Source organism: Schistocerca nitens, chromosome 6, assembly GCF_023898315.1.
Source record: "Schistocerca nitens isolate TAMUIC-IGC-003100 chromosome 6, iqSchNite1.1, whole genome shotgun sequence".
Classification (NCBI taxonomy): domain Eukaryota; kingdom Metazoa; phylum Arthropoda; class Insecta; order Orthoptera; family Acrididae; genus Schistocerca; species Schistocerca nitens.
In genome coordinates, this window is record NC_064619.1 from 199236801 (window position 1) to 199263350 (window position 26550).

General features: G+C 41.2%; 1 protein-coding gene across 1 annotated transcript in view; it reads right to left on the reverse strand.

Annotated features, from left to right (window-relative positions):
* Positions 1-26550, reverse strand: part of LOC126262233 (multiple epidermal growth factor-like domains protein 8) — a 338254-nt gene that overhangs the window by 76968 nt on the left and 234736 nt on the right. Inside the window, exons 26-27 of the mRNA XM_049958701.1 lie at positions 22825-23006; positions 22474-22618 (exon numbers count right to left, since the gene is read on the reverse strand). Of these exons, the coding sequence (XP_049814658.1) occupies positions 22474-22618; positions 22825-23006 (327 nt within the window). The remainder of the gene's footprint in view (positions 1-22473; positions 22619-22824; positions 23007-26550) is intronic.

The window sequence follows — 26550 nt, forward strand, 5'->3', positions numbered from 1 at the left end:
ATGAAATCCTAAACTCAGATTGGAATGTATACCGCAGAGACAGGCTGGACAGTGAAGGGGGCGGGGTGTTTATACCGATAAGAAGTGCAATAGTATCGAAGGAAATTGACGGAGATCTGAAATGTGAAATAATTTGGGTGAAGGTCACAGTTAAAGCAGGCTCAGACATGGTAATTGGATGTGTCTATAGGCCCCCTGGCTCAGCAGCTGTTGTGGCTGAGCACCTGAAGGATAATTTGGAAAATATTTCGAGTAGATTTCCCGACCATGTTATAGTTCTGGGTGGAGATTTTAGTTTGCCGGATATAGACTGGGAGACTCAAACTTCATAAAGGGTGGCAGGGACAAAGAATCCAGTGAAATTTTTTTAAAGTGTTTTATCTGAAAACTACCTTGAGCAGTTAAACAGAGAACCGACTCGTGGCGATAACATATTAGACCTTCTGGTGACAAACAGACCAGAGCTATTTGAAACAGTTAACGCAGAACAGGGAATCAGCGATCATAAAGCGGTTACTGCACCAATGATTTCAGCCATACATAGAATATAAAAAAAGGTAGCAAGATTTTTCTGTTTAGCAAAAGTGACAAAAAGCAGATTACAGAGTACCGGACGGCTCAACACAAAAGTTTTGTCTCAAGTACGGATAGTGTTGAGGATCATTGGTCAAAGTACAAAAACCATCGTACAATATGCGTTAGATGAGTATGTGCCAAGCAAGATCGTAAGAGATGGAAAAGAGCCACCGTGGTACAACAACTGAGCTATAAAACTGCTGCGGAAGCAATGGGAACTTCACAGCAAACATAAACATAGCCAAAGCCTTGCAGACAAGCAAAAATTACGCGAAGCGAAATGTAGTGTGAGGAGGGCTATGCGAGAGGCGTTCAATGAATTCGAAAGTAAAGTTCTATGTAATGACTTGGCAGAAAATCCTAAGAAATTTTGGTCTTATGTCAAAGGTAGATCAAAACAAAATGTCCAGACACTCTGTGACCAAAACGGTACTCAAACAGAGGATGACAGACTAAGGGCCGAAATACTAAATGTCTTTTTCCAAAGCTGTTTCACAGAGGAAGACTGCACTGTAGTTCCTTCTCTAGAGCGTCGCACAGATGACAAAAATGGTAGATATCGAAATAGACGACAGAGGGATAGAGAAACAATTAAAATCGCTCAAAAGAAGAAAGGCCAATGGACCTGATGGGATACCAGCTTGATTTTACACAGAGTACGTGAAGGAATTTGCCCCCCTTTTGCAGTGGTGTACCGTAGGTCTCTAGAAGAGCACAGCGTTCCAAAGGATTGGAAAAGGGCACACGTCATCCCCGTTTTCAAGAAGGGACGTCGAACAGATGTGCAGAACTATAGACCTATATCTCTAACGTTGATCAGTTGTAGAATTTTGGAACATGTATTATGTTCGAGTATAATGACTTTTCTGGAGGCCAGAAATCTACCCTGTAGGAATCAGCATGGGTTTCGAGAAACACGGTCGTATGAAACCCAGCTGGCGCTATTCGTCCACGAGACTCAGAGGGCCATAGACACGGGTTCACAGGTAGATGCCGTGTTTCTTGACTTCCGCAAGGCGTTCGATACAGTTCCCCACAGTCGTTTAATGAACAAAGTAAGAGCATATGGACTATCAGACCAATTGTGTGATTGGATTGAAGAGTTCCTAGATAACAGAACGCAGCATGTCATTCTCAATGGAGAGAAGTCTTCCGAAGTAAGAGTGATTTCAGGTGTGCCGCAGGGGAGTGTCGTAGGACCGTTGCTATTCACAATATACATAAATGACCTTGTGGATGACATCAGAAGTTCACTGAGGCTTTTTGCGGATGATGCTGTGGTATATCGAGAGGTTGTAACAATGGAAAATTGTACTGAAAAGCAGGAGGATCTGCAGCGAATTGACGCATGGTGCAGGGAATGGCAATTGAATCTCAATGTAGACAAGTGTAATGTGCTGCGAATACATAGAAAGATAGATCCCTTATCATTTAGCTACAATATAGCACGTCGGCAACTGGAAGCAGTTAATTCCATAAATTATCTGGGAGTACACATTAGGAGTGATTTAAAATGGAATGATCATATAAAGTTGATCGTTGGTAAAGCAGATGCCAGACTGAGATTCACTGGATGACTCCTAAGGAAATGCAATCCAAAAACAAAGGAAGTAGGTTACAGTACGCTTGTTCACCCATTGCTTGAATACTGCTCATCAGTGTGGGATCCATACAAGATAGTGTTGATAGAAGAGATAGAGAAGATCCAATGGAGAGCAGCGTGCTTCGTTACAGGATCATTTAGTAATCGCGAAAGTGTTGCGGAGATGATAGATAAACTCCAGTGGAAGACTCTGCAGGAGAGATGCTCAGTAGGAGGATAAAATCAGAGAGATTAGAGCCCACACAGAAGCATACTGACAATCCTTCTTTCCATGAACAATACGAGACTGGAATAGAAGGGAGAACCGATAGAGGTACTCAAGGTACCCTCCGCCACACACCGTCAGGCGGCTTGCGGAGTATGGATGTGGATGTAGATGTAGATGTAGATGTAGTGAAAACACTGCAGCCAGCCAGCAATGAGTGCTGTTCTGAATAATCCGCAAGAGTAATAGCATAACCAACTCAACCAGCAACCATCAAGTCATCGGTATAGACCACGTCAGAGTCATGAAACACAGCAAGGATGGAAAGAAAGCGGCAGTGGAGGGCCTCAGGAGGGACTGAGTCCTTTGGATCCTGTGCCAAATCCAACCGAAGTCATGGGCGGGGCACACACCATGGGAGTATATGTAAATGGGCTCAGAAAAGAGGTGGGAGAGGGAAAGACTCATGCCCAGAGAGAAGAGCGTGGATGTGAACTGCTATCGTACACTCTGACTGGGGCCGCCGTTTGGGAAGACGGACGGCCGAGTTGGGGAACAGGAGACAGTAAGTGGGATGCCTGGGCAAGCTACAAACATGTGCAGCATAAGCGGCCAGTAATCATTGGTGCTGGATCCGCAATGGAGGGACACCAGCCTCCACAAGGATGCTGCCTACAGGGCTTCTGCAGAAAGCTCCAGTTGCCAGTCAGATCCCGCAGAGAACTATCGTAAGCCTGGCTCCCATAATCGAGACGGGACTGAATCAATGCCTGATAAAGTCGTAGAAGGGTAGACTGATCGGCACCCCAGCCAGTGTGACTCAAGCAACGTAGAGCATTAAGATGCCACCACGCCAGTACGTTTGTTTAAGCTGCTGAATATGAGGGAGGCAAGTCAACCGGGCATCAAAAAGCAATCCGGAAAAATAATGCATCTCCACCACAGCAAGAGGTTCGCCGTCAAAATAAAGCCGTGGCTCAGGGTGAACAGTGCGACACCAGCAGAAATGCATGACACAAGTCTTGGCAGCCGAAAACTGGAAGCCACGCAATACGGCCCAAGACTGCACTTTGCCGATATCGCTCTGCAGCTGCCGTACAGCAACCGCAATGCCAGTGGAGCTCTAGTACAGGCAAAAGTCATCAGCATATAAAGAAGCCGATACGGACGTTACAGCAGCTGCGGCTAGCCTATTGATAGCAACTAAAAAGAGGCAGACACTCAAGACAGAGCCTTGCAGGACCCCGTTCTCCTGGACTCAGGAGGAACTATGGGAGGTACCGACTCGCACGGGAAAGGAACAGAGCGACAGAAAATTTTGATTAGAAATCGGGAGCGGGCCCCTAACACCCCAGCCATGAAGCGTGGTGAGTATGTGATGTCGCCACGTTATATTGTACACCTTCCATATCTCAAAAAAGATGGCAACCAGATGCTGACGGCAGGCAAATGCCGTGCGGGTGGCAGACTCCAGGCAGACCAGATTACCGGTGACAGAGCGGCCCTTACAGAACCCACCCTGGGATGGAGCCAGTAGGCTCCAAGACTCAAGTAGCCAACTCAACCTCCAGCTCACCATGCGTTCGAGCAACTTGATCGGAACGTTGGTGAGGCTAATGGGGCAGTAGCTGTCCACCTCCAGTGGGTTATTGTCAGGTTTAAACACAGGTAAGACGATGCTTTCCTGCCATTGTGAAGGGAACTAACCCTCAACCAAGATACAGTTGAAAAGGTCTAGGAGGTGTCGCTGGCAGTTCACACAGAGGTGTTTGAGCATCTGAGAGTGGATGCGATATGGCCTGGGAGCCGTATCAGGGCAAGCAGCTAGGGCACTTTGGAATTCCCACTCACTAATGGAGCATTGGTGTGGCGTGTATGGAATGAAAGGCTCCAACATTCCAACTGCTCTTTCAGGGAGCGGAAGGCCAGTGGGTAATTCGTGGAAGCGGAACTCTGAGCATAATCCTCCGCTAAGACTTCTGCAATTGTGTTGGATTCAGTACAGACTGCTCCAATCAGGGAAAGCCCAGGTACGCTGACAGGGGTCTGATAGCCATAGAGTCGCCTAATCTTAGCCCAAACCTGTGATGGAGACATACAGACATCAATGGTGGAGACATACCTTTCCCAGTGTGCCTGCTTCCGTCGGTGAATAAGGCGTCGGACACTGGCACGGAGCCGTTTAAAGGCAATGAGGTGGTCCAGTGACAGGTGCCACTTATGACGATGGAGGGCTCACCTGCGATCGCAAACCGTCTCAGCAATCTCTGGTGACCACCAAGGCACAGTCCTCCATGGAGGGGATCCAGAAGAACAGGGAATTGCAGATTCTGCTGCAGAAATGATGCCAGTGGTGACCGTGTGAACCACCACATCAATGGCATCGTGAGACAGAGGCTCAATAGTGGCAATGGAGGCGAACAAGTCCCAATCAGCCTTATTCAAAGCCCAACTGGGGAGGCGCCCAGGGGAGTGATGCTGGGGCAGTGACAGAAAGATCGGAAAGTGGTAACTACCACACAAGTCATCATGCACATTCCATTGGACAAACAGTAGAAGGCCAGGGCTGCAGACCGCAAGGTCAATGGCTGAGTACGTGCCGTACGCCACACATAAATGTGTGGAGGCATAATTATTTAAAAAAGAAAAGTTGAGCTGTGCCAGTACTTGCTCAACGACATTGCCTCGCCCTGTTGCCACCAATCCACCCCATAAAGGGTTATGGGAGTTAAAGTTGCCCAATAACAGAAAAGATTGTGGCAGTTGGGCTATCAGCGCAGCCAATACATGCTGCGGGACATCACCATCTGGTGGAAGATAGAGACTGCAGACAGTAACAGCCTGAGGCATCCACACCTTAACAGTGACATCCTCTAAAGATGTTTGAAGAGGTACACACTTGCTGTAAAGAGAGTTAAGGACGTAGACACAGACTACACCAGATACCCTCTCATAAGCTGCCCGATTCTTATAATAACCCCAATAGCCACGGAGGGCAGGGGTTCACATCGCCGAAAACCAAGTTTCCTGGAGAACAATACAAAAGAAAGGATGAAGGCTGAGAAGTCGTCGGAGCTCAGCAAGGTGGTGGAAAAAACCGCCGCTATTCCACTGGAGGGTGACGTCATTATTAGGCTGGAGATGCATGAAGCGCTCAAGGAGGCAGGTTATGCCTCAGGGTCACCTGCTGCCACCGACTGAGTACAAGTGCAAGTGACATCCATTGCATCTGAGGGTCCGGGGATATGTAGGTCATCAGCAGGCACAAGAATCTCCACCTCATCCTCAGACGCAGAGATGTTAGGGAGCGGTGGTACGGGTGCCACCGCACGGTCTGGATTCTTGGGTGCCTTCTTCTTTTTCTGTTTCTCTCACTGTTCCTTTTGTGGTTCTGGCTGGGAGTGCTTCACTGGGTCAGTCTCAGGAATGGAGGAGGACTATGAAGTCCTATGACCAGCTACCTGCAGTTGCTTCAGCCACTGGTCAGAACCCAGGAAGGGAGGGACCCAAGGGACCCCTTCCTAGCAAGAGGAGCCGAAGAAGACTTACGCTTCTCTGGCTGGGAAGTGGGGACTGATGTCCCCAATGGTTGGGGGGAGGGGGGGGGGGGTGTTACTCCTGAAGTAGGTGGTGAAGGAGCAACAGGGAGGGAAGTGTCCCCCCCCCCCCCCCCACCGTCAAGGAGGGTGCTGACTGAAAGTGGTGCAACGGATGGGACTACAACTGTTCTCGTTGCAGTAGCGTATGTGGAGGTCATAGCCACAGGATGTAGGCGCTCATATTTTTGCTTAGCCTTGGTGTAGGTCAGTCAGTCCAGGGTCTTATATTCCGTGATTTTCCTCTCTTTCTGTAAAATCCTGCAGTCTGGCAAGCAAGGTGAATGATGCTCTCCACAGTTGACACAGATGGGAGGCAGGGCACATGGAGTATTGGGATGTGATGGGTGTCCGCAATCTCGACATGTGAGGATGGAAGTACAGCACAAAGACATATGGCCAAACTTCCAGCACTTAAAACACTGCATCGGGGGAGGGATATATGGCTTGACACTGGAGTGGTAGACCATCACCTTGATCCTCTCGGGCAATGTGTCACCCTCGAAGGCCAAGATGAAGGCACTGTTAGCAACATGATTATCCCTCGGACCCCGATGGACACGCCGGATGAAGTGAACACCTCGTCGCTTTAAATTGGTGCACAGCTTGTCATCAGACTGTAAAAGAAGGTCCCGACGGAATATAATACCCTGGACCATATTCAAGCTTTTATGGTGTGTGATGGAAACAGAAACATCCCCCAGCTTGTCACAGGCAAGAAATGCCCGTGACTGGGCAGAGGATGCTGTTTTGATCAAGACTGACCCAGAGCGCATTTTGGACAAGCCCTCCACCTCCTCAAACTTGTCCTCTAAATGCTCCACAAAAAACTGAGGCTTTGTTGACCTGAATGCCTGAATGATTCCCCATCAACTCATGTACGGATGAGATACCGGGGAGAATAAGTATCGCTGCCATCCTTAGCCTTTCGCTCGTCCCAAGGTGTGGCCAGGGAGGGGAACGATTTGGGGTCATACTTCTGCGCATTTATGTGAGCCCTCGAATGCTTAGAGACTGCTGGCGGCTGGCCACCAGCAATAGATGATGTACCACAGTTCATTGCGGGTCATCCGCCCTGATGCCACCCACTCCGATCAAGGGCCATCACCACAGGCACCACCCAGCCTCAGCAAGGGCCACCTGGCAGGATGGCCATTGCTGGGAGTCCCGATGCCCCAGGGAGATAGGCATCTACTCCTTGGCATATGTGAGGAGTTAACAGTGCAGGCATCAGCAGAGCAATCCCTGTGTTGTCAGGGGGCTACAACCAACAGGGTACATGGTGGCCCTACCACAACGGACTGGCTACCATGCTGGGTATCAGGTGCAAAGAAGTCCATGGTTGTTGCCAACACAGAGAGCGACACTATAGTGGATGGCGGAAACTGTACCCAGGAATGTATCATCACCCAAGAGATGGAAAACGAGCGGGACTGCTATGCGACGACGAGAAAGGGGGCTAAAGATCTCAACGCACTATGGTCACAATACACCATGTAAGGTGCACTTCCTCAATTGGCTCATTCTTCATAAAAATCTTGAAGAATGGAGGTCAAACCCTTCAGGGAACCATCACATAAAGGCCAAAATGTGTGAGACTCCTTTCAGTCGCCTCTTACAACAGGCAGGAATACAGCAGGCCTATTCTTATACCCGGACCAGCTGTAGTTTCCCCTTGCTTTCTGCCATTCGCAGTACCAGCACAGCCAAGGCCGTTTTGGTTAATGTTACAAGGCCAGATCAGTCAATCATCCAGACTGTTGCCCCTGCAACTACTGAAAAGGCTGCTGCCGTTCTTCAGGAACCACACATCTGTCTGGCCTCTCGACAGATGCCCCTCCATTGTGGTTGCACCTAAGGTACAGCTATCTGTATCACTGAGGCACACAAGCCTCACCACCAACAGCAAGGCCCATGGTTCATGGGAGGAGGAAAAGAAAATACAGCTTCATTTATGAACCTGTTTTGGTGAAAACAGGCCGATATTTTGTGAATGGGTAATATTTATCAAGAAGTGAAATTATATGGCAGTAAATCACTTTTTCTAGAATCTTCGATATGGCAGAAATAATGGAGATTGCCGATAGCTGTTAACATTGTTTATGTCCAACTATTTTGAACAGAGGAATGATTTTAACAATTTTGAAAAAATCTGGGAAACAACCTACATTAGTGAACTGTTAATTACATCACAAAGTCAAATTATAATTTTCGAAGCAATATTTTTTAATAAAAATCAGACATGCCATCAATATTAAATGAATATGAATTGCTATTTCCACTCATAATTTTTAGGATTTCTTCTTGAGTTAATATTTTGGGTACACAATTTGACATCCCACCTAAATGGAAACTTCTCTCCCCTCAGCATTCACTGGACGTAATTATCCTACTGCCTATTTGAAAAGCAGATTTGCTGGGCTGTCACATCCAATCCTGGTATTGCTGATTCCTCCAAAAACAACTTAGGAGTATGCTTATTTTCACTCAGGACTATCCTCGTCTGCAAGATATTAATCAACTATTCCGACAAGGCTATGACTTCCTGAAATGATGTACATTCTGTCTGACATTTTGCCTGTCACACCTTGACTAGCTCCCCACTTGCTGCTTCTGCAGAAATTTCCCTATCCTACAACTCCTACCCCAGTGACTGTCACCACTGTAAGACTTGCCCTATGCCCCCTCCAACGACCATCCATGCCAGATCAGTAAATGGTAAAACATACACTGTCAAAGGAAGAGCCACCTGTGAAATGACAAACATCATGTACCAGCTGTTATATAAACACTGTTAGGCCGCCACCAAGTTATCAGTTAGGATGAATGGCCATAGACAGTTTCTGTATACTGGCAACAAACAATATTCTGTTGCAGAACATGGTCTACAACATGACAGTCATGACCTTGGTGCCTGTTTCATCACACATTCCATCTGCATTCTTCGCCAACACTTTTTTGTCAGAAACCCACAAGTGGGAACTGGCCTTATGGTATGCCCTCGGTTCTCGCCATACCCCTGGCATTAATGTACATTAATTTCTTCGGTTTCAGCATTATCTATCAGTAAGTACTCCTTTCTTCACGCCCTTTCAGTTTCCTATATATTTTATTTGTTGCCCCCATCTATTTTTCCTTGCCACCAACCCCCACCTGCACACCACATTTAATGCACTAACCTTTCTGCCCTTATTAGCTCTTCTACAATGTTTTATCAATAATCTCTGTCTTGCTTATTACTCCATCTTCCACCTTTAAGCACTCAGTTTTTCAAATCTCGTGTGGTGCAGTCTTCCCTTCTCATCCTGTCTGGTAAGTCTCCCCTGAGCTGTGGATCTAGACAACTTTTCCATAACTCTCCCTATTTCCTATAACCACTGTGGTGTCACCACCAGACACCACACTTGCTAGGTGGTAGCTTAAATCGGCCGCGGTCCATTAGTACATGTCGGACCCGCGTGTCGCCACTGTCAGGATCGCAGACCGAGCGCCACCACAAGGCAGGTCTCGAGAGACGTACTAGCACTCGCCCCAGTTGTACGACGACGTTGCTAGCGACTACACTGACGAAGCCTTTCTCTCATTTGCCGAGAGACAGTTAGAATAGCCTTCAGCTAAGTTAATGGCTACGACCTAGCAAGGCGCCATTAACCATTTGTAACGTTGCATGTACCTCAAGATAGAGTCTCCCTTGTATCATCCAGAATGCTGTATACCAAAGGACGATATAAAAGTTAAGTGTTCTAGTAGTTACGTTCTTTTCTTTATCACATTCATCACGTATCCTGTTCCAGACTTAACGCCAGACGGCGTGAGTTGACGCGTGCCCTTTCGGCTACTTCACTGTGGACTGGCTGCCTTAACAGTCAACTACAACCACATTTTCATATTTTTTTTTTCTTTTCAGAATAACCATGAAACAATGATAGCAATATCTTCTAGCGTGTAGCCCATATCTGAAAATAGCAACTAATAGATGAATAAAAAACATAATCATGATTTAGTCCAGTTCTCAAGATTCCCCTTGCCTCTTAATCTACTCATGTCTGCTGGGACTATCTCCACAACCAGTCTTGCTGCTGTAATTTATTTTTATGGTCACAATTAGTTTCATATGATTTATTGCATTTCTTAGGCACTGACTTACTAATTAATTTTATTCCTTATTTCATCTTAATGTTACCACCTTGTCTTCAAGCTAATTAAAATCTGGTAATGTTTTTTCTCCCTTTCATTCTAATATGAGAACAGAGATCAAAATGCTCATTTGCAACACACCTGCTAAATCATATAGCCCCTAATAGCCAAATGAACTAGTACTTCTTATTGTGCTCAGTTTAAACAAGTAATATTTTTTTGAAGGACAATGTTTTTACATTTTATTGTTAGTTTTACTTAAAGATCATTACAATTGTTTGTTTATTCATACATATTGTATCAAAAGTTGTTCAAATAAAACACTTGTTTGTATGGTGGTAGGATTTAATGTTACTTCATCTTATATTTCACAAAATTGTAAAATCTGAAGCAATTCACAGTTTTCATATATCACTTGCACTTGTGACACATGAGTCAAATGTTATGCGATTGTTAACTGTACTGTACTGTACTGAACTCAGCATCATATTGGAAAATCTTGGGTCCATTTGAACAAGAGTACCATTTGTCCAAACCTACTGATTACTCAGCACCATTATACACTTAAGCTCTTATATTGACTGATCCATGCAAGTAAAACAAATGTGGGATTTGAGAGTCTGCCACAATACAAACACTTAGTTCATTTCCCCAAAAACTAGTTTCAACAGTGACTCGTCATAATCAGGTCCCCCCCCCCCCCTTCCTTTTAACTCAGAGACATATGAAATACAGATAGTTACACAATTGAACAATTTAGTTTTTAAATGATGTTTTCATCTACTCAATACCTATCACTTTTTACATATTTTACACATCACTACTTTGATAAACTGTTATGTGTTTCTGCTTCAGCATGTCATCTGCAGCACAAATGCCCACCGTTATTAAATTTTATGTTTGACCTTATATAATGCCTATATTCTGAAATGTCTGTATTTTGTGACATTGTGTCTATAAAGTGAAGTTACAGTGAGTCTTAGAAAGAAACTGTGGGTGCAGTTAAACTGGCACCACACTGATCAGGGATTTGAAACTATACCAAGCACAGTAGACTTGTGTGTGTGTGGCACTATACAGCCTACAGTCACACTGAGGAAGATTGTCCTGACAGAAGACTCTTACACGGCTTGCAATCAATTGATGAGCAAGCAGTATACGTGGTAAAGTTGTGCTTCTCCCTGAAACAATGGATGGCACTGACGGCTGTGGATAGAGTTCACGTTTTTATCACAGGTAATTATTAATTAAATTAGTTGCATATAGTGATGGGCCAAAACATCATGATCACTATCCATCATGAGTATGTATGGCACTTGGTGGTGTTGCTGACAGTTGACACGGTAAGGAAAGTGTATAAGCAGAGCAGAGACAAATGGAGTATCATGCAAGGGATGATATGGGCTGTAAACAGAGAAATCCACTGTCATTGTGACTTTGACAAAGGACAAACTGTTATGGCACAGCACTTGGGAACAAACACCTCAGAGATTGCAAAGCTGGTCAGCTATTCTTCTATGAAAAGTGGTTGAAGGATGATGAAACCATGTGTAGATGACACAGTGTTGGACATTCATGCCTTCCCACGGAAAATGGAGGTCAGAGGCCTGTCCGCCCTGTAAAGCAGGATAGATCATGATTTATGGCATCTCTGACAACGGAGCACAATGCTGGTGCAAGCACAAGTGTTTTGGCGCATAAGGTTCAGAGTATATTATTGTACATGGAACTTCACAACAGATGACCCCCAATGCTCCCACGTTGACTCAATGACATCATCAATTATGATGCAGTGGGCACGGGATCACTGAAATTGTACTATGGATCAATGGAAACCTGTTGTCTCACTAGATGAATCTTGTTTTTTGTTCCAGCAAATCAATGATCGTGTCTAGATATGCCATCATCCACACAGACTAGTGCTCGAAACATGCGCTGTGTCATGGACTATGACCAGTCGGGGCAGCATTATGCTATGGAGGGCATTCCCCCAGGGTTTCCATCTGACATGTTACTGTGATATTTGTGGACCGTGTGAACATAATTGCAGGCCATCTGCATCCCTTCACCTTGATGTCTTCCTCGACAGTGATGGCATTTTGCAGTAGGATTATTTATTTCTATCTGTGTCACAATGCCTGAATAGTGCTTCAGCAGCTTGAGTACATGACTGATGTCTTGGCCACCAAATGAGCCCGATGTGAACCGAATGCAATACATCTGTGACACTAATGGATTTCAATTCCACACCTGCAAACCAGTGGCCCAAAATTTACGGGAATTAGGTGACTTCTGCATAACATCTGGTGTCATAAACTTCTGGAAATCTACAAAGGACTTGTGCAAGCCAGCCATGCAGAACCGCTCCTTTATTGTGTTTTAAAGATAGATCAACTCTCTATTAGGCAGGTGATCGTAGTGTTTTGGCTCATAAGTTTTATTATATCTTTCAAGAAAACATATTTATAATGAAATATTGTATCACAATGGTCCACTGACAGGTGGAAAGATTCAAAATGAGAAGCATAGTGTCAGTACAAGCAAACAGTAAGAGACTATTGAGAGAGGGAGTGGAGACAATGGATAAATGAATCTGTTTGAATATCCACACCATAGAAATTAACATAAGTAAAAAATGACACAATATTTTATGCAATGGCCTTATCTATAGTGAACGTGGTGACTGGTACCTAGGTGGCTGTCCCATGATAACAGCCAACTGTCTCAGCAGTACTTTGTCTGTTATACAAATTTTCTCAAGCCAAATGTGACAAGAGACATGTCCTGGCTCCAACATTATGGACAACAGAGGAAGGATCACTGATCGAGGTCAAGTACACACAACCTCCAACTAAGATAAAATTCAAGGCACAGTCATCCATAGGCAAAGTATTGCTAATGGTCCATTGGAATTGGTAACTTTCCAGAAGAAGAACAAAACTGTGAATAGTCTTTACTAATGCGACATGGAGGTAAGGCAGCAGTTGAAGGCTGTGAAATGATCAAGATTCTAGAAGTGGAGATGCCGAGTCGCAGATAGTCACAATGAAAAAGACTTTCAGCCGTAAAGGCCTTCGTCAACAAAACACACACACACACACACAACCACAGACTGTGGTTTCAACCTCCAAAATGAAATATTTAAAGTGACAAAACACCGGCACTTGAAAAGCTCCAGAAAGACAGAATCAGCATGGCTTTGCCAGCAGACAAAGGGAATTCCACAGTCGTTATGCAGCAGATTGATTATGATGACAAGGTTCAACAACTTCTGTGGAACCCAGCATAACGACTTTTGGAAAGTGGATAAAATGACAAAAAAAAACTCACTGGAATTGACTGCAGGTAAGTGGTAATGGGTGACCCTCTTTCTCCAGTGGTTACTATATTTATGGAGAAATTTAACGAGGAAGCATTAGAGATGGCTAGATACAAACCTAAAAGCTTCTTCACATATGCGGATGGTTTCTTTATTATGTGGTCTCATGGTAGGGAAAGGCTCAATGAGTTTTTGGATCAATTTAACTTGTTGTTGTTGTGGTCTTCAGTCCTGAGATTGGTTTGATGCAGCTCTCCATGCTACTCTATCCTGTGCAAGCTTCTTCATCTCCCAGTACCTACTGCAACCTACATCCTTCTGAATCTGCTTAGTGTATTCATCTCTTGGTCTCCCTCTACGATTTTTACCCTCCACGCTGTCCTCCAATGCTAAATTTGTGATCCTTTGATGCCTCAAAACATGTCCTACTAACCGATCCCTTCTTCTAGTCAAGTTGTGCCACAAACTACTCTTCTCCCCAATCCTATTCAATACCTCCTCATTAGTTACGTGATCTACCCACCTTATCTTCAGCATTCTTCTGTAGCACCACATTTCGAAAGCTTCTATTCTCTTCTTGTCCACACTAGTTATTGTCCATGTTTCACTTCCATACATGGCTACATTCCATACAAATACTTTCAGAAACGACTTCCTGACACTTAAATCTATACTCGATGTTAACAAATTTCTCTTCTTCAGAAACGCTTTCCTTGCCATTGCCAGTCTACATTTTATATCCTCTCTACTTCGACCATCATCAGTTATTTTGCTCCCCAAATAGCAAAACTCCTTTACTACTTTAAGTGTCTCATTTCCTAATCTAATTCCCTCAGTATCACTCGACTTAATTCAACTACATTCCATTATCCTCGTTTTGCTTTTGTTGATGTTCATCTTACATCCTCCTTTCAAGACACTGTCCATTCCGTTCAATTGCTCTTCCAAGTCCTTTTCTGTCTCTGACAGAATTACAATGTCATCAGTGAACCTCAAAGTTTTTATTCCTTCTCCATGGATTTTAATACCTACTCCGAATTTTTCTTTTATTTCCTTTACTGCTTGCTCAATATACAGATTGAATAACATCGAGGAGAGGCTACAGCCCTGTCTCACTCCCTTCCCAACCACTGCTTCCCTTTAATGGCCCTCGACTCTTATAACTGCCATCTGGTTTCTGTACAAATTGTAAATAGCTTTTCGCTCCCTGTGTTTTACCCCTGCCACCTTCAGAATTAGAAAGAGAGTATTCCAGTCAACATTGTCAAAAGCTTTCTCTAAGTATACAAATGCTAGATGTAGGTTTGCCTTTCCTAAATCTATCTTCTAAGATAAGTTGTAGAGTCAGTATTGCCTCACGTGTTCCAATATTTCTATGGAATCCAAACTGATCTTCCCTGAGGTCGGCTTCAACCAGTTTTTCCATTCGCATGTAAAGAATTCGCGTTAGTATTTTGCAGCTGTGACTTATTAAACTGATAGTAATTTTCACATCTGTCAACACCTGCTTTCTTTGGGATTGGAATTATTATATTCTTCTTGAAGTCGGAGGGTATTTTGCCTGGCTCATACATCTTGCTCACCAGATGGAAGAGTTTTGTCAGGACTGGCTCTCCCAAGGCTGTCGGTAGTTCTAATGGAATGATGTCTATTCCTGGGGCCTTCTTTCGACTCAGGTCTTTCAGTGCTCTGTCAAACTCTTTACACAGTATCATATCTCCCATTTCAACTTCATCTACATCCTCTTCCATTTCCATAATATTGTCCTCAAGCACATCACCCTTGTATAGACCCTCTATATACTCCTTCCACCTTTCTGCTTTCCCTTCTTTGCTTAGAACTGGGTTTCCATCGGAGCTCTTGATATTCATACAAGTGGTTATCTTTTCTCCAAAGGTCTCTTTAATTTTCCTGTAGGCAGTATCTATCTTACCCCTAGTGATATGTGCCTCTACATCCTTACATTTGTCCTCCAGCCATTCCTGCTTATCCATTTTGCACTTCATGTCGATCTCATTTTTGAGACGTTTGTATTCCTTTTTGCCTGCTTCATTTATTGCATTTTTATATTTTCTCCTTTCATCATTAAATTCAGTCTCTCTTCTGTTACCCAAGGATTTCTATTAACCCTCGTCTTTTTACGTACTTGATCCTATGCTGCCTTCACTATTTCATCCCTAAAAGCTACCCATTCTTCTTCTACTGTATTTCTTTCCCCCATTCCTGTCAATTGTTCCCTTATGCTCTCCCTGAAACTCTCTACAACCTCTCGTTCTTTCAGTTTATCCAGGTCCCATCTCCTTAAATTCCCACCTTTTTGCAGTTTCTTCAGTTTCAATCTGCAGTTCATAACCAATAGATTGTGGTCAGAATCCACATCTGCCCCTGGAAATGTCTTACAATTTAAAACCTGGTTCCTAAATCTCTCTCTTACCATTATATAATCTATCTGATACCTTTTAGTATCTCCAGGATTCTTCCAGGTATACAACCTTCTTTTATGATTCTTGAACCAAGTATTAGCTATGATTAAGTTATGCTCTGTGCAAAATTCTACAAGGCGGCTTCCTCTTTCATTTCTTCCCCCCAATCCATATTCACCTACTATGTTTCCTTCTCTCCCTTTTCCTACGCTTGAATTCCAGTCACCCATGACTATTAAATTTTCGTCTCCCTTCACTACCTGAATAATTTCTTTTATCTCGTCATACATTTCATCAATCTCTTCATCATCTGCAGAGCTAGTTGGCATATAAACTTGTACTACTGTAGTAGGCATGGGCTTTGTGTCTATCTTGGCCACAATAATGCGTTCACTATGCTGTTTGTAGTAGCTAACCCGTAGTCCTATTTTTTTATTCATTATTAAACCTACTCCTGCATTACCCCTATTTGATTTTGTATTTATAACCCTGTAATCACCTGACCAAAAGTCTTGTTCCTCCTGCCACCGAACTTCACTAATTCCCACTATATCTAACTTTAACCTATCCATTTCCCTTTTTAAATTTTCTAACCTACCTGCCCGATTAAGGGATCTGACATTCCACGCTCCGATCCGTAGGACGCCAGTTTTCTTTCTCCTGATAACGACGTCCTCTTGAGTAGTCCCCGCCCAGAGATCCAAATGGGGGACTATTTTACCTCCGGAATATTTTACCCAATAGGTCACCATCATCATTTAATCATACAGTAAAGCTGCATGTCCTCGGGAAAAATTACGGCTGCAGTTTCCCCTTGCTTTCAGCCGTTCGCAGTACCAGCACAGCAAGGCCGTTTTGGTTAATGTTACAAGGCCAGATCAGTCAATCATCCAGACTGTTGCCCCTGCAACTACTGAAAAGGCTGCTGCCCCTCTTCAGGAACCACATGTTTGTCTGGCCTATCAACAGGTACCCCTCCGTTGTGGTTGCACCTTCGGTACGGCCATCTGTATCGCTGAGGCACGCAAGCCTCCCCACCAACGGCAAGGTCCATGGTTCATGGGGGGTTTAACTTATGCCATCCAAATATCAAGCTCACCATGGAGCTGGGAAAGGATGGTCTGTGGCCATTTCTGAATGTACTTGTCAAATGGAGAGCAGATGGGTCATTTGGCCACAATGTGTATCGCAAAACAACACATGCTGATTTATACCTGTAAACTAGTAGCTGTCATAACTTAACACAGAAGAATTGAGTTCTAAAGGCACTTGTTCCCACAGTCACGCACATTGTCATACCTAGAAAGTCAGATGTCAAAAATAGAGCGTCGATGCTCAGTCTTCTTCCAAAATTAATATGTGGACAAACAGTTTCACAACGCCTTTCAAACAGATATTCTGCAATGCGACAGAGAAAAAGAACATGAGCAAGGACTGTGTCTTACCTGCCTTATGAGTAATCTATTTCTGCCAAGATCAACAGGATTCTCCTGAAGCACATCATCTACCAAAATAAGAGGACTACTGAGAAATGTGAAAGATGACCTACGTTTATGGAAACCATGAATTTATATGCATCTTGACAAGGTGGTATGTCAAGCATTGGTCAAACAATTGGAACTGTAGACATCACACACTAATAAAATAAGAGGCACACCTGGCTGAGACAGGGAACTGAATCAGCTATTGCAGAGCAATATGTGGAACTTGATGACATCATGATCTTTGAAGAAATAAAGGTTCTGTCACAAACCTCCAGATACTGGGGCAGTGTTATAAGAGTGTCAATACAGATAAAGATGGCAGAAATCCTCATGCTAACAGCAGCACAACTCAGCAAAAAGAAGAACTGAGAATATGGACATGGGTAACAAACCCCAGGCAGAGCACCAGATGCACCCCAATGAGACCAGAATGCCATATCCTTGTCGGGCACTTAAGACCAAAAGCAGAATGCCTGCTAGCATTCCATTCTGTAAATGGAACATCTCATGACAATTTTAGTAGGAACAGACTGCATATGGAGTACTTAGAACTGAATGGAGAAGGCAGGAAGTAAAAATACTGAACCCATCCTACTTAACTAGCAGTCTCACATAACACCACATGAAAACAGCGAGTCACGATGCCAAAATATTGAGCTTGGACGACGCTGATCCAGCAGAAACCCAATGTTTCAAGGTGAAAATAATAATAATAATAATAATAATAATAATAATAATAATTTAAGGTAAAATAACAAGTACACTGTTTTTGTTCTATTGTTTTTTTTCTTTTTTTTCAATTCTGAAATAGTTTTTGGCTTATTAAGGCATTTTCAAGAACCAAATAACTAGCATCTGGAAGAGACGCTTGTTCTTAGTTTACCAAACATTATAGGCAAAGACACAATTACTTGCATAGAGTGTTGTGCATCTAACTTGCTTCTTAACATTGAAATTACTCTTTACACAATGGACAATGTTAAGCACAATAAATATTAAACTACACAATATTAGAGATTTCATGATTATAAAACAGTTTTTGTCTTGACATTGGCAGAGAAACTGTTAAACTGAGTACTCTTCATTAATGCTGTGCAATAAACATGTCTTTCTTTTACATTGTAAACTAAACTTTAGGCAATGGACAGTATTATACACAATAATTAGAATACATAATCTTACAGTATTACAGATTATATGGTTGTGATGCCATAGTTTGTGAGGTCTTGACACTGGTTGAGAACTATCTAACTGAGCAATAGTACCTTACATTGAACAACAAACATGTTTCACATTGTAAATAACATTTTTACGAAATGGGTAATATTTGAACATAGTACATGCTTAAAATATACAATACTAAGTTACTGTAAGTTATGTTGTTGAAGTTTGTGGGATAAGGTACAGGAGATTTTATTATGTTTTAATTTTGTGTAGCCATATACATGATTGTGGGTTTGTGGCTGGTTGGCAGCATCATGTGAAGCTTAAACATGGGAATGCATTCAACTGTAATTGATCATTCAGAACCAGCTGGGAGTTTTGAGCTAAATGTCTGTTTTCCTCAAGTGCTTCTAACAGGCTTAGTTTTCTTCCTTTATTGGCTCTATGCAGTACTTGTCTGTGGACTTGGAATTTGTGCCCTTCTTTCAGAACATGTTTGGCAAAGGTGGAGGGTAATATCCAGCTGCGTTCATGTTCAACCAGCCTAGTTGGTATGGCCCTGCCTGCCTGACCAATATACAATTTGATACACTCATTGCAAGTTATTTTGTAGACAGCACTGTTACTTAATAAATCTGTTTTGTCTTTACTGTTGAATAGGATATGGGCTGTAGTGCCTCTTACATAATATGAAGTTTTGTAATTACAGGACTTGAGGGTTTTAGCTAATTTGTCAGATAGCTTTCCTAAATATGGGATAGTACACCAGTTGGTTTTAGGTATGACTGTTGCTGCAGAGGAGTCATACATGTAGGGTAACATGTTGTCAGTTAATTCAGGGGTATAGCCATTGTTTGATGCAGTACGTTTAATGTGTCTAATTCTGCTTCAAATTTCTGTTTGAAAATTCTGTTCTGACACTGGTACGAATGTAAGATGATGTCCCGCAGAATGAAAGGCAGCATGTTTATGTGATATTGGGAGTTGTAAACATGAGGGTATTGCAGTGTCTGCTGTGGTGAGTTTTCTGTAAATTTTGAAACTATGCACTGCAGGAAGGACACAAATATCAAGTCCACAGACAAGTACTACATATAGCCAACAAAGGAAGAAAATTAAGCCCATTAAAAGCACTTGGGGTAAGCAGACATTTGGCTCAAAACTCCCGGTTGGTTCTAAATGATCAATTACAGCTGAGCACATCCCCATGTTTAAGCTTCACAGGATGCTATCAACCAGCTACATACCCACAAACACCAGAATGACATATATGGCTACGCAAAATTAAAACATGATAATATCTCCTGTTCCTTATCCCCCCATAATCAACAATATAACTTGTAATACATTAGTATTCTATATTTTAACAGTGTACTATGTTTAAATATTACCCACTTCATAAAAAATGTTATTTACAATGTAAAATATGTTCACTGCTCAATGTAAGGTACTAGTGTTTAGTTCGATAGTTCTCAACCAATGTCACAACCCCACAAACTATGGCATCATAACCTTTTAACCCATAATACCGTAGGATTATGTGTTCTAATTATTGTGTCTAATACTGTCCATTGCCTTACGTTTATTTTACAATGTTCAAAATCATGTTTATTGCACAACGTAAATGAAGAGTGCTCAGGTTAACAGTTTCTCAGCCAATGAAAGAAAAAAAAAATAAAGAATAATATAAATAAAAAATAAGAAACAACCACCCGCTTCATAATCATTTAACCTGTAATATTGTGTAGTTTAATTATTTATTGTGCTTAACACTGCTCATTGTGTAAAATGTAATTTCAACAATAAGAAACAAGTTTGATGAATAACACTCTATGCAAGTGATTGTATCTTTGCCTATAATGTTTGGTAAACTAAAAACGAGTGTCCCTTCCTGATGCTAGTTATTTGTTTCCTGAAGATGTCCTAATAAGTTGAAAACTAGTTTGAAATAAACATAAATTGGCAGAACAAAAACACTGTGCTTGTTATTTAACCTTAAATATGAAATTGTTCTACCAAGATGTAACAGAAGAATCCTTAATAATAACAATAATAATAATTTTAATGCCTCCTGCAGCCAGTGTCGAGAACATGAATACACTGACCATGAGGGTAATTATATCAGAATTTCTCTTGAACTATGTTCCCCGTGAAAACTGTATGGTGGAGTCATATAGTGTGACAGGCAGTACTACTTGCTATTTACCCAAGCTGTTAACCACAGCAAAGCTGTTCACTTCACTGAATCTGTTATATGATCCACTGACTTTGCTACTGTAATCAGATTTCTCTATTGGTGGTTGTTTTGGACTACCTGCATGAGCTCACGATTAGGACTGTTGATATTTTTTAAGATACACTGATATTTTTAAAAAATACCAATCTTGCCCTCGTCACGTACAAAAAAAGTATTGATACATCGTTAGAAAAACGTCGACATATCGGCCTACAAAAGTATCGGCTGCACATTGTAAATATACTGCTATTTTTAAGAACTGTATATTTTAGTATTGATTTATTATCAGATATTCTGTACATCAGCAAGCCAGCAGCCTGCTTACCCTCTTAGAGTAAAAGCATTAAAGGAAACGATGCACAGTCTCACTTGGTGATAACCACTTTGCTAACAATGGTAACTGCATGGATGTTGCACAATAAAAGGTGTACAATGGGTCCGTTGTTCGGCTTCGTCTCATATCAGATATGTCAGGATACTTCATATTGACTTCCCCCTTTTTCATTTCTATAAATGAAAGTGACCTAGCAGTTGTAGTGTCAAAACTGCATGGTAAAGTTGAACATTGCAGTTTCTGTTGGTAGCATCAAGAGCCAATTACATCAGCAGTTCCCCTCAAATGTCTCTGCACAGACCAGTCTTGTCATTAAATTTTTTCATCATTTTCTGCAACTGTTGTTGAAGAATGCTGATGTGAAGAAATGATGAACTGGTTGTGTTAAATTTTTTTTTTTTTTTTCAGCTGAATCTATAGAAGGTGCAACAATGCAGATAAATTTCGTACAAGAGACTGCTTTGAAAGCAAACCTATGTATGTTTTTTGGAAAAACAGAGTATGTGACAAAGTAAGCAGTGAAATACATGGAAACTGATTACAGCACGCTAATTCAGCAAGTGCAAGGAAAACTGAAGTGGCTTTTCAATCAACAGAAAATTCATATAACAAGAAATGTTTACCCATAAATGCAGAACTCCAGCACTACAGGATTATCATCAGACCAGAATGCCTTTATGCTTCAGAATGCCTTTTGTTACAAAGCAATTATGTGAAATAGCAAAGAAAGATAACTAAATAGTCTGGAAAATCTTGGGACCAAAATATGACAACAGGAAAAGAAAATTATAAAGTAATACAGAAGTTTATGAGTGAACAGAAGGAAACCAAACACAATGAAGAAGAGATAATTTTTTTGACAGAAACCCAAAACACCAACAATGTGGATTAGAGAAATTAAAGCATACCTGAGGGAAATGGAAATAACAGAGGAAAAAACAAGGAAAAAAAAAAGTTCACAGCAAAACTAAAATGCTTCAAGGATTTCCAAGAGGAAAAAAACAAAGAAAAAGACAGGTGCAAGTCAAACAGAAGAAAGAAGAGAGCAACACAGAGAAAGAATGAAAAACCAATGGAAAGAAAGAAGGGTGAAAACAGACGCAAGTTATTTCATGTGCTTCTCAGTAGGCCAAACCAATAAAACAAAACAACAACAACAATAAACTGAAATAGAATATTAATTTTATTTTTATTTGTACCATAGATTCAATAACCACAACATCGTGAAACAATATAAAAAATCTGCAAATGAAATTTTAATTTAGAACTCAAGTGTTTCATTCATTCCATAATTGATATGCCTTTTGTAACTTTCTCCTTGATCTGTCTTAAGCTAATACATGTAGTTACAGTTAACTATCCATATAATTTCAAATAAATTAAAGGACTAATTTACCTTTAGCCAATAATCTGATCCAGTAGTTGCATATATATGAGTATGCCATAAGTGAATCTGTGGTATTGTGTGGATTTGTTCTTCCACCAAATACAATCATATAGTCATCAGTTGTAATAGCAGAATGTAAAAATCTTGCCCGAGGCTAAAAATAATAAATAAATTCCACTGTAGTCAAAGTTACAATGAAATTACTGAATCACATGCATGATGCAGTGAACACCAGTATTTTGAAAATGATCTTGTCTCAAATTATCACACTATAATGAAATATTTACATCGAAGCATTAAAAGTCGAAGAAATAATTTTCAATAGAGTAATTTTAACATGCAAAAGTCTTTGTAACTTACCAAGAGGTCCGATGTTGGATTATAACCCTCAAAGGTTGGAAGTACTGACCACTTCTGTGATGGATAATGAAAAGAGTAGAGCTTATTTGATATAAATGAGCTGTTGAAATCAAATATATAGCCTCCGAATACATAGAAGCTTTCTGTTGGGTTATGGTATACAGTACTATGGCCATAAATTCCTGCAGAAGGAAATGTTTGCATTAATTTAAATGTTACACAGCTTTTAAGAAAAGCAGCGTGTTAGGATTACAAAATTGCTTTCATGCGGCAGCAGGCACTGACAATCTTTATAATATTTAATACATGGTACAAAACAAAGCATCACAACCCTCAATGTTTAAAATACAATTTTACAGCAATCAATGAGGTTTCTTAGTTTCCCAGTCACAATCTTTTAAATTGCTTCACAAGGTCGTCTACTATTTCACATTACATGCCACTTCATCTTTAATAATTTACACAATCAGAAAATAGCAGCAATAAAAGAATAATCCGGGTTATATTAACAGAAAGAGAGGTAGAGCATTAAGTGAAACAAATAGCAGAATCATTACAGCAAGTGTTATATTTCTTACCACAGTGAAAAGTTATTGGGTAAACTAACTTTTTTGTGTGTGTGTGTGTTTTGCCTACTTTAGAACTGTGAAAAATATAAATCAGTTAAAAGAAAAATTATTCTCTCCCATTTGCCCTTGCACATATACTAGGACACTCAAACTGCCTAGGCTGATAACACGACCATTATTCTAAGCCTTTCTTAAGTAACTGATATAATAAGATAATACAGAAGGATAAAGAAAGAACATGGGATATTGTCCCAAGTTGATTTCTTATTAAAGACAGGATGAGGCAGTCTTCATCACAATACATTAAAAGCTCCTTCCTAATAATTTGTGGACCAAGTTGGAAATTTTACAGAAACATTAAAGTGATTTAATATTCATCTCATTGTCTGTTAAAATAAAGTACAGAGTTACAGTTAAACTAATCTCTTTTCTGAATATTTATTTGTTTAGTTCATTTTGACCCTTCAGGATCATGAGTGACTTGTTCAGTACATTTTTTTTCTTCCCATTCTCTCTTCTGTCTCTTGCTTCTCCTGGTTTTCTTTACTTACATGACCTTAATTTTGATCCTGGTATCAATCCACCTGTGGGTTCCACCATTATTTTATAGCTGGACCTATCCTGCACTGCTGCTGGTTGTCTTTGCAACGTATCATAGTCAAAGAACTAGTTGTCGGTACAGTAAGTTTAACATGCAAAAGTAGTTTTAACTCAACAAGAGGTTCGTTGCTGGATTACAGTCCTCAACTGCTAGAAGTACTGAGCATTTCTGTGATAGGTAATGAATGGAACAGAGCTTATTTGATATAAATTAGCAATTGAAATCAAATCTACAGTGTCCAAATACAAAGAACTTTCTGCAGCATCTGCAATCCATCTATTATGCTCTTATACATATACATAGCTTACCCATTACGTCCCCCCCCCCCCCCCCCCCGGATACCAAATCAACCTTCAACTTCCCAGTCACTATCTGCAACCATTACTTTATTCTTACCACGCGCAATCTGAAAGCCAGGTATCACTGCAGATTTTGGTACATTTTTCAGTGCAGTTCCTGCATCTTCTTCTTCTTTCTCATAGCAATGCTATATCATCTGGAAGGGCTACACAGTTTACAGTGGTATTTTGTTTTCTTTTGTATCCAATTTGTACACTTCCAATAGTTATGGTTCTGTTAACCTGTCTCCAATGTCCAACCACTTCATTCAGCAATGATTTGAAAAGAATCAATGTCTCTTCCTTGGTGAACTTCTGTCTTTATTTCATAGCTTTCCAATTTCAAAGCTCTTTTCAATGCAGAGGTTCAGCACTTCATATTTGCAGTTGTGGCTGCCAATATGTACCTTAAAAATTCATGTGTTATAGCAGGTACAGACAAGAGTTCTGCTTAAGTGCAGTGCACATGCTCACGTACTAATCTCTACATCTACATCTACATCATCTACATCTACATCTACATGGATACGCTGCAAATCACATTTAAGTGCCTGGCAGAGGGTTCATCGAACCACCTTCACAATTCTCTATTATTCCAATCTCATATAGTGCACGGAAAGAATGAACACCTAAATCTTTCCGTACGAGCTCTGATTTCCCTTATTTTATCGTGGTGATCGTTCCACCCTATGTAGGTCAGTGTCAACAAAATATTTTCGCATTCGGAGGAGAAAGTTCGTGATTGGAATTTCGTGAGAAGATTCCGTCGCAATGAAAAACGCCTTTCTTTTAATGATTTCCAGCCCAAATCCTGTATCATTTCTGTGACACACTCTCCCATATTTCGTGATAATACAAAATGTGCTGCCTTTCTTTGAACTTTTTCGATGTACTCCGTCAGTCCTTCCTGGTAAGGATCCCACACCGCGCAGCAGTATTCGAAAAGAGAATGAACAAGCATAGTGTATGCAGTCTCCTTAGTAGGTCTGTTACATTTTCTAAGTGTCCTGCCAATAAAACACAGTCTTTGGTTAGCCTTCCCCACAACATTTTCTAAGTGTTCTTTCCAATTTAAGTTGTTCACAATTGTAATACCTACGTATTTAGTTGAATTTACGACTTTTAGATTAGACTGATTTATCATGCTACCGAAGTTTAACGAGTTCCTTTTAGCACTCATGTGGATGCCCTCACACTTGTCGTTATTTAGGGTCAACTGCCACTTTTCGCACCATTCAGATATTTTTTCTAAATCATTTTGCAGTTTGTTTTGATCTTCTGATGATTTTATTAGTCGATAAATGACAGCGTCATCTGCAAACAACTGAAGACAGCTGCTCAGATTGTCTCCCAAATCGTTTATACAGATAAGGAACAGCAAAGGGCCTATAACATTACCTTAGGAAATGTCTGAAATCACTTCTGTTTTACTCGATGACCTTCCACCAATTACTACGAACTGTGACCTCTCTGACAGGAAATCGCAAATCCAGTCACATAACTGAGATGATATTCCATAAGCACGCAATTTTACTACGAGCCACTTGTGTGGTACAGTGTCAAAAGCCTTCCGGAAATCCAGGAATACGGAATCAATCTGAAATCCCATGCCAATAGCACTCAGCACTTCATGTAAATAAAGAGCTAGTTGTGTTTCACAGGAACGATGTTTTCTAAACCCATGTTGACTGTGCCAATAGACCGTTTCCTTCGAGGTAATTCATAATGTTTGAACACAATATATGTTCTAAAATCCTGCTGCGTATTGATGTTAATGATATGGACCTGTAATTTAGTGGATTACTCCTACTACCTTTCTTGAATATTTGTGTGACTTGTGCAACTTTCCAGTCTTTGGGTACGGATCTTTCGTCGAGCGAACGGTTGTAAATGATTGTTAAGTATGGAGCTAATACATCAGCATACTCCAAAAGGAACCTAACTGGTATACAGTCTGGACCAGAAGACTTGCTTTTATTAAGTGATTTAAGTTGCTTCACTACTCCGAGGATATTTACTTCTATGTTACTCATGTTGGCAGCTGTTCTCGAAACGAATTCTGGAATATTTATTTCGTCTTCTCTTGTGAAGGCATTTCGGAAGGCTGTGTTTAGTAAATCTGCTTTGGCAGCACTGTCTTTGATAGTATCTCCATTGTTATCACGCAGAGAAGGCATTGATTGTTTCTTGCTGCTAACATACTTCACATACGACCAGA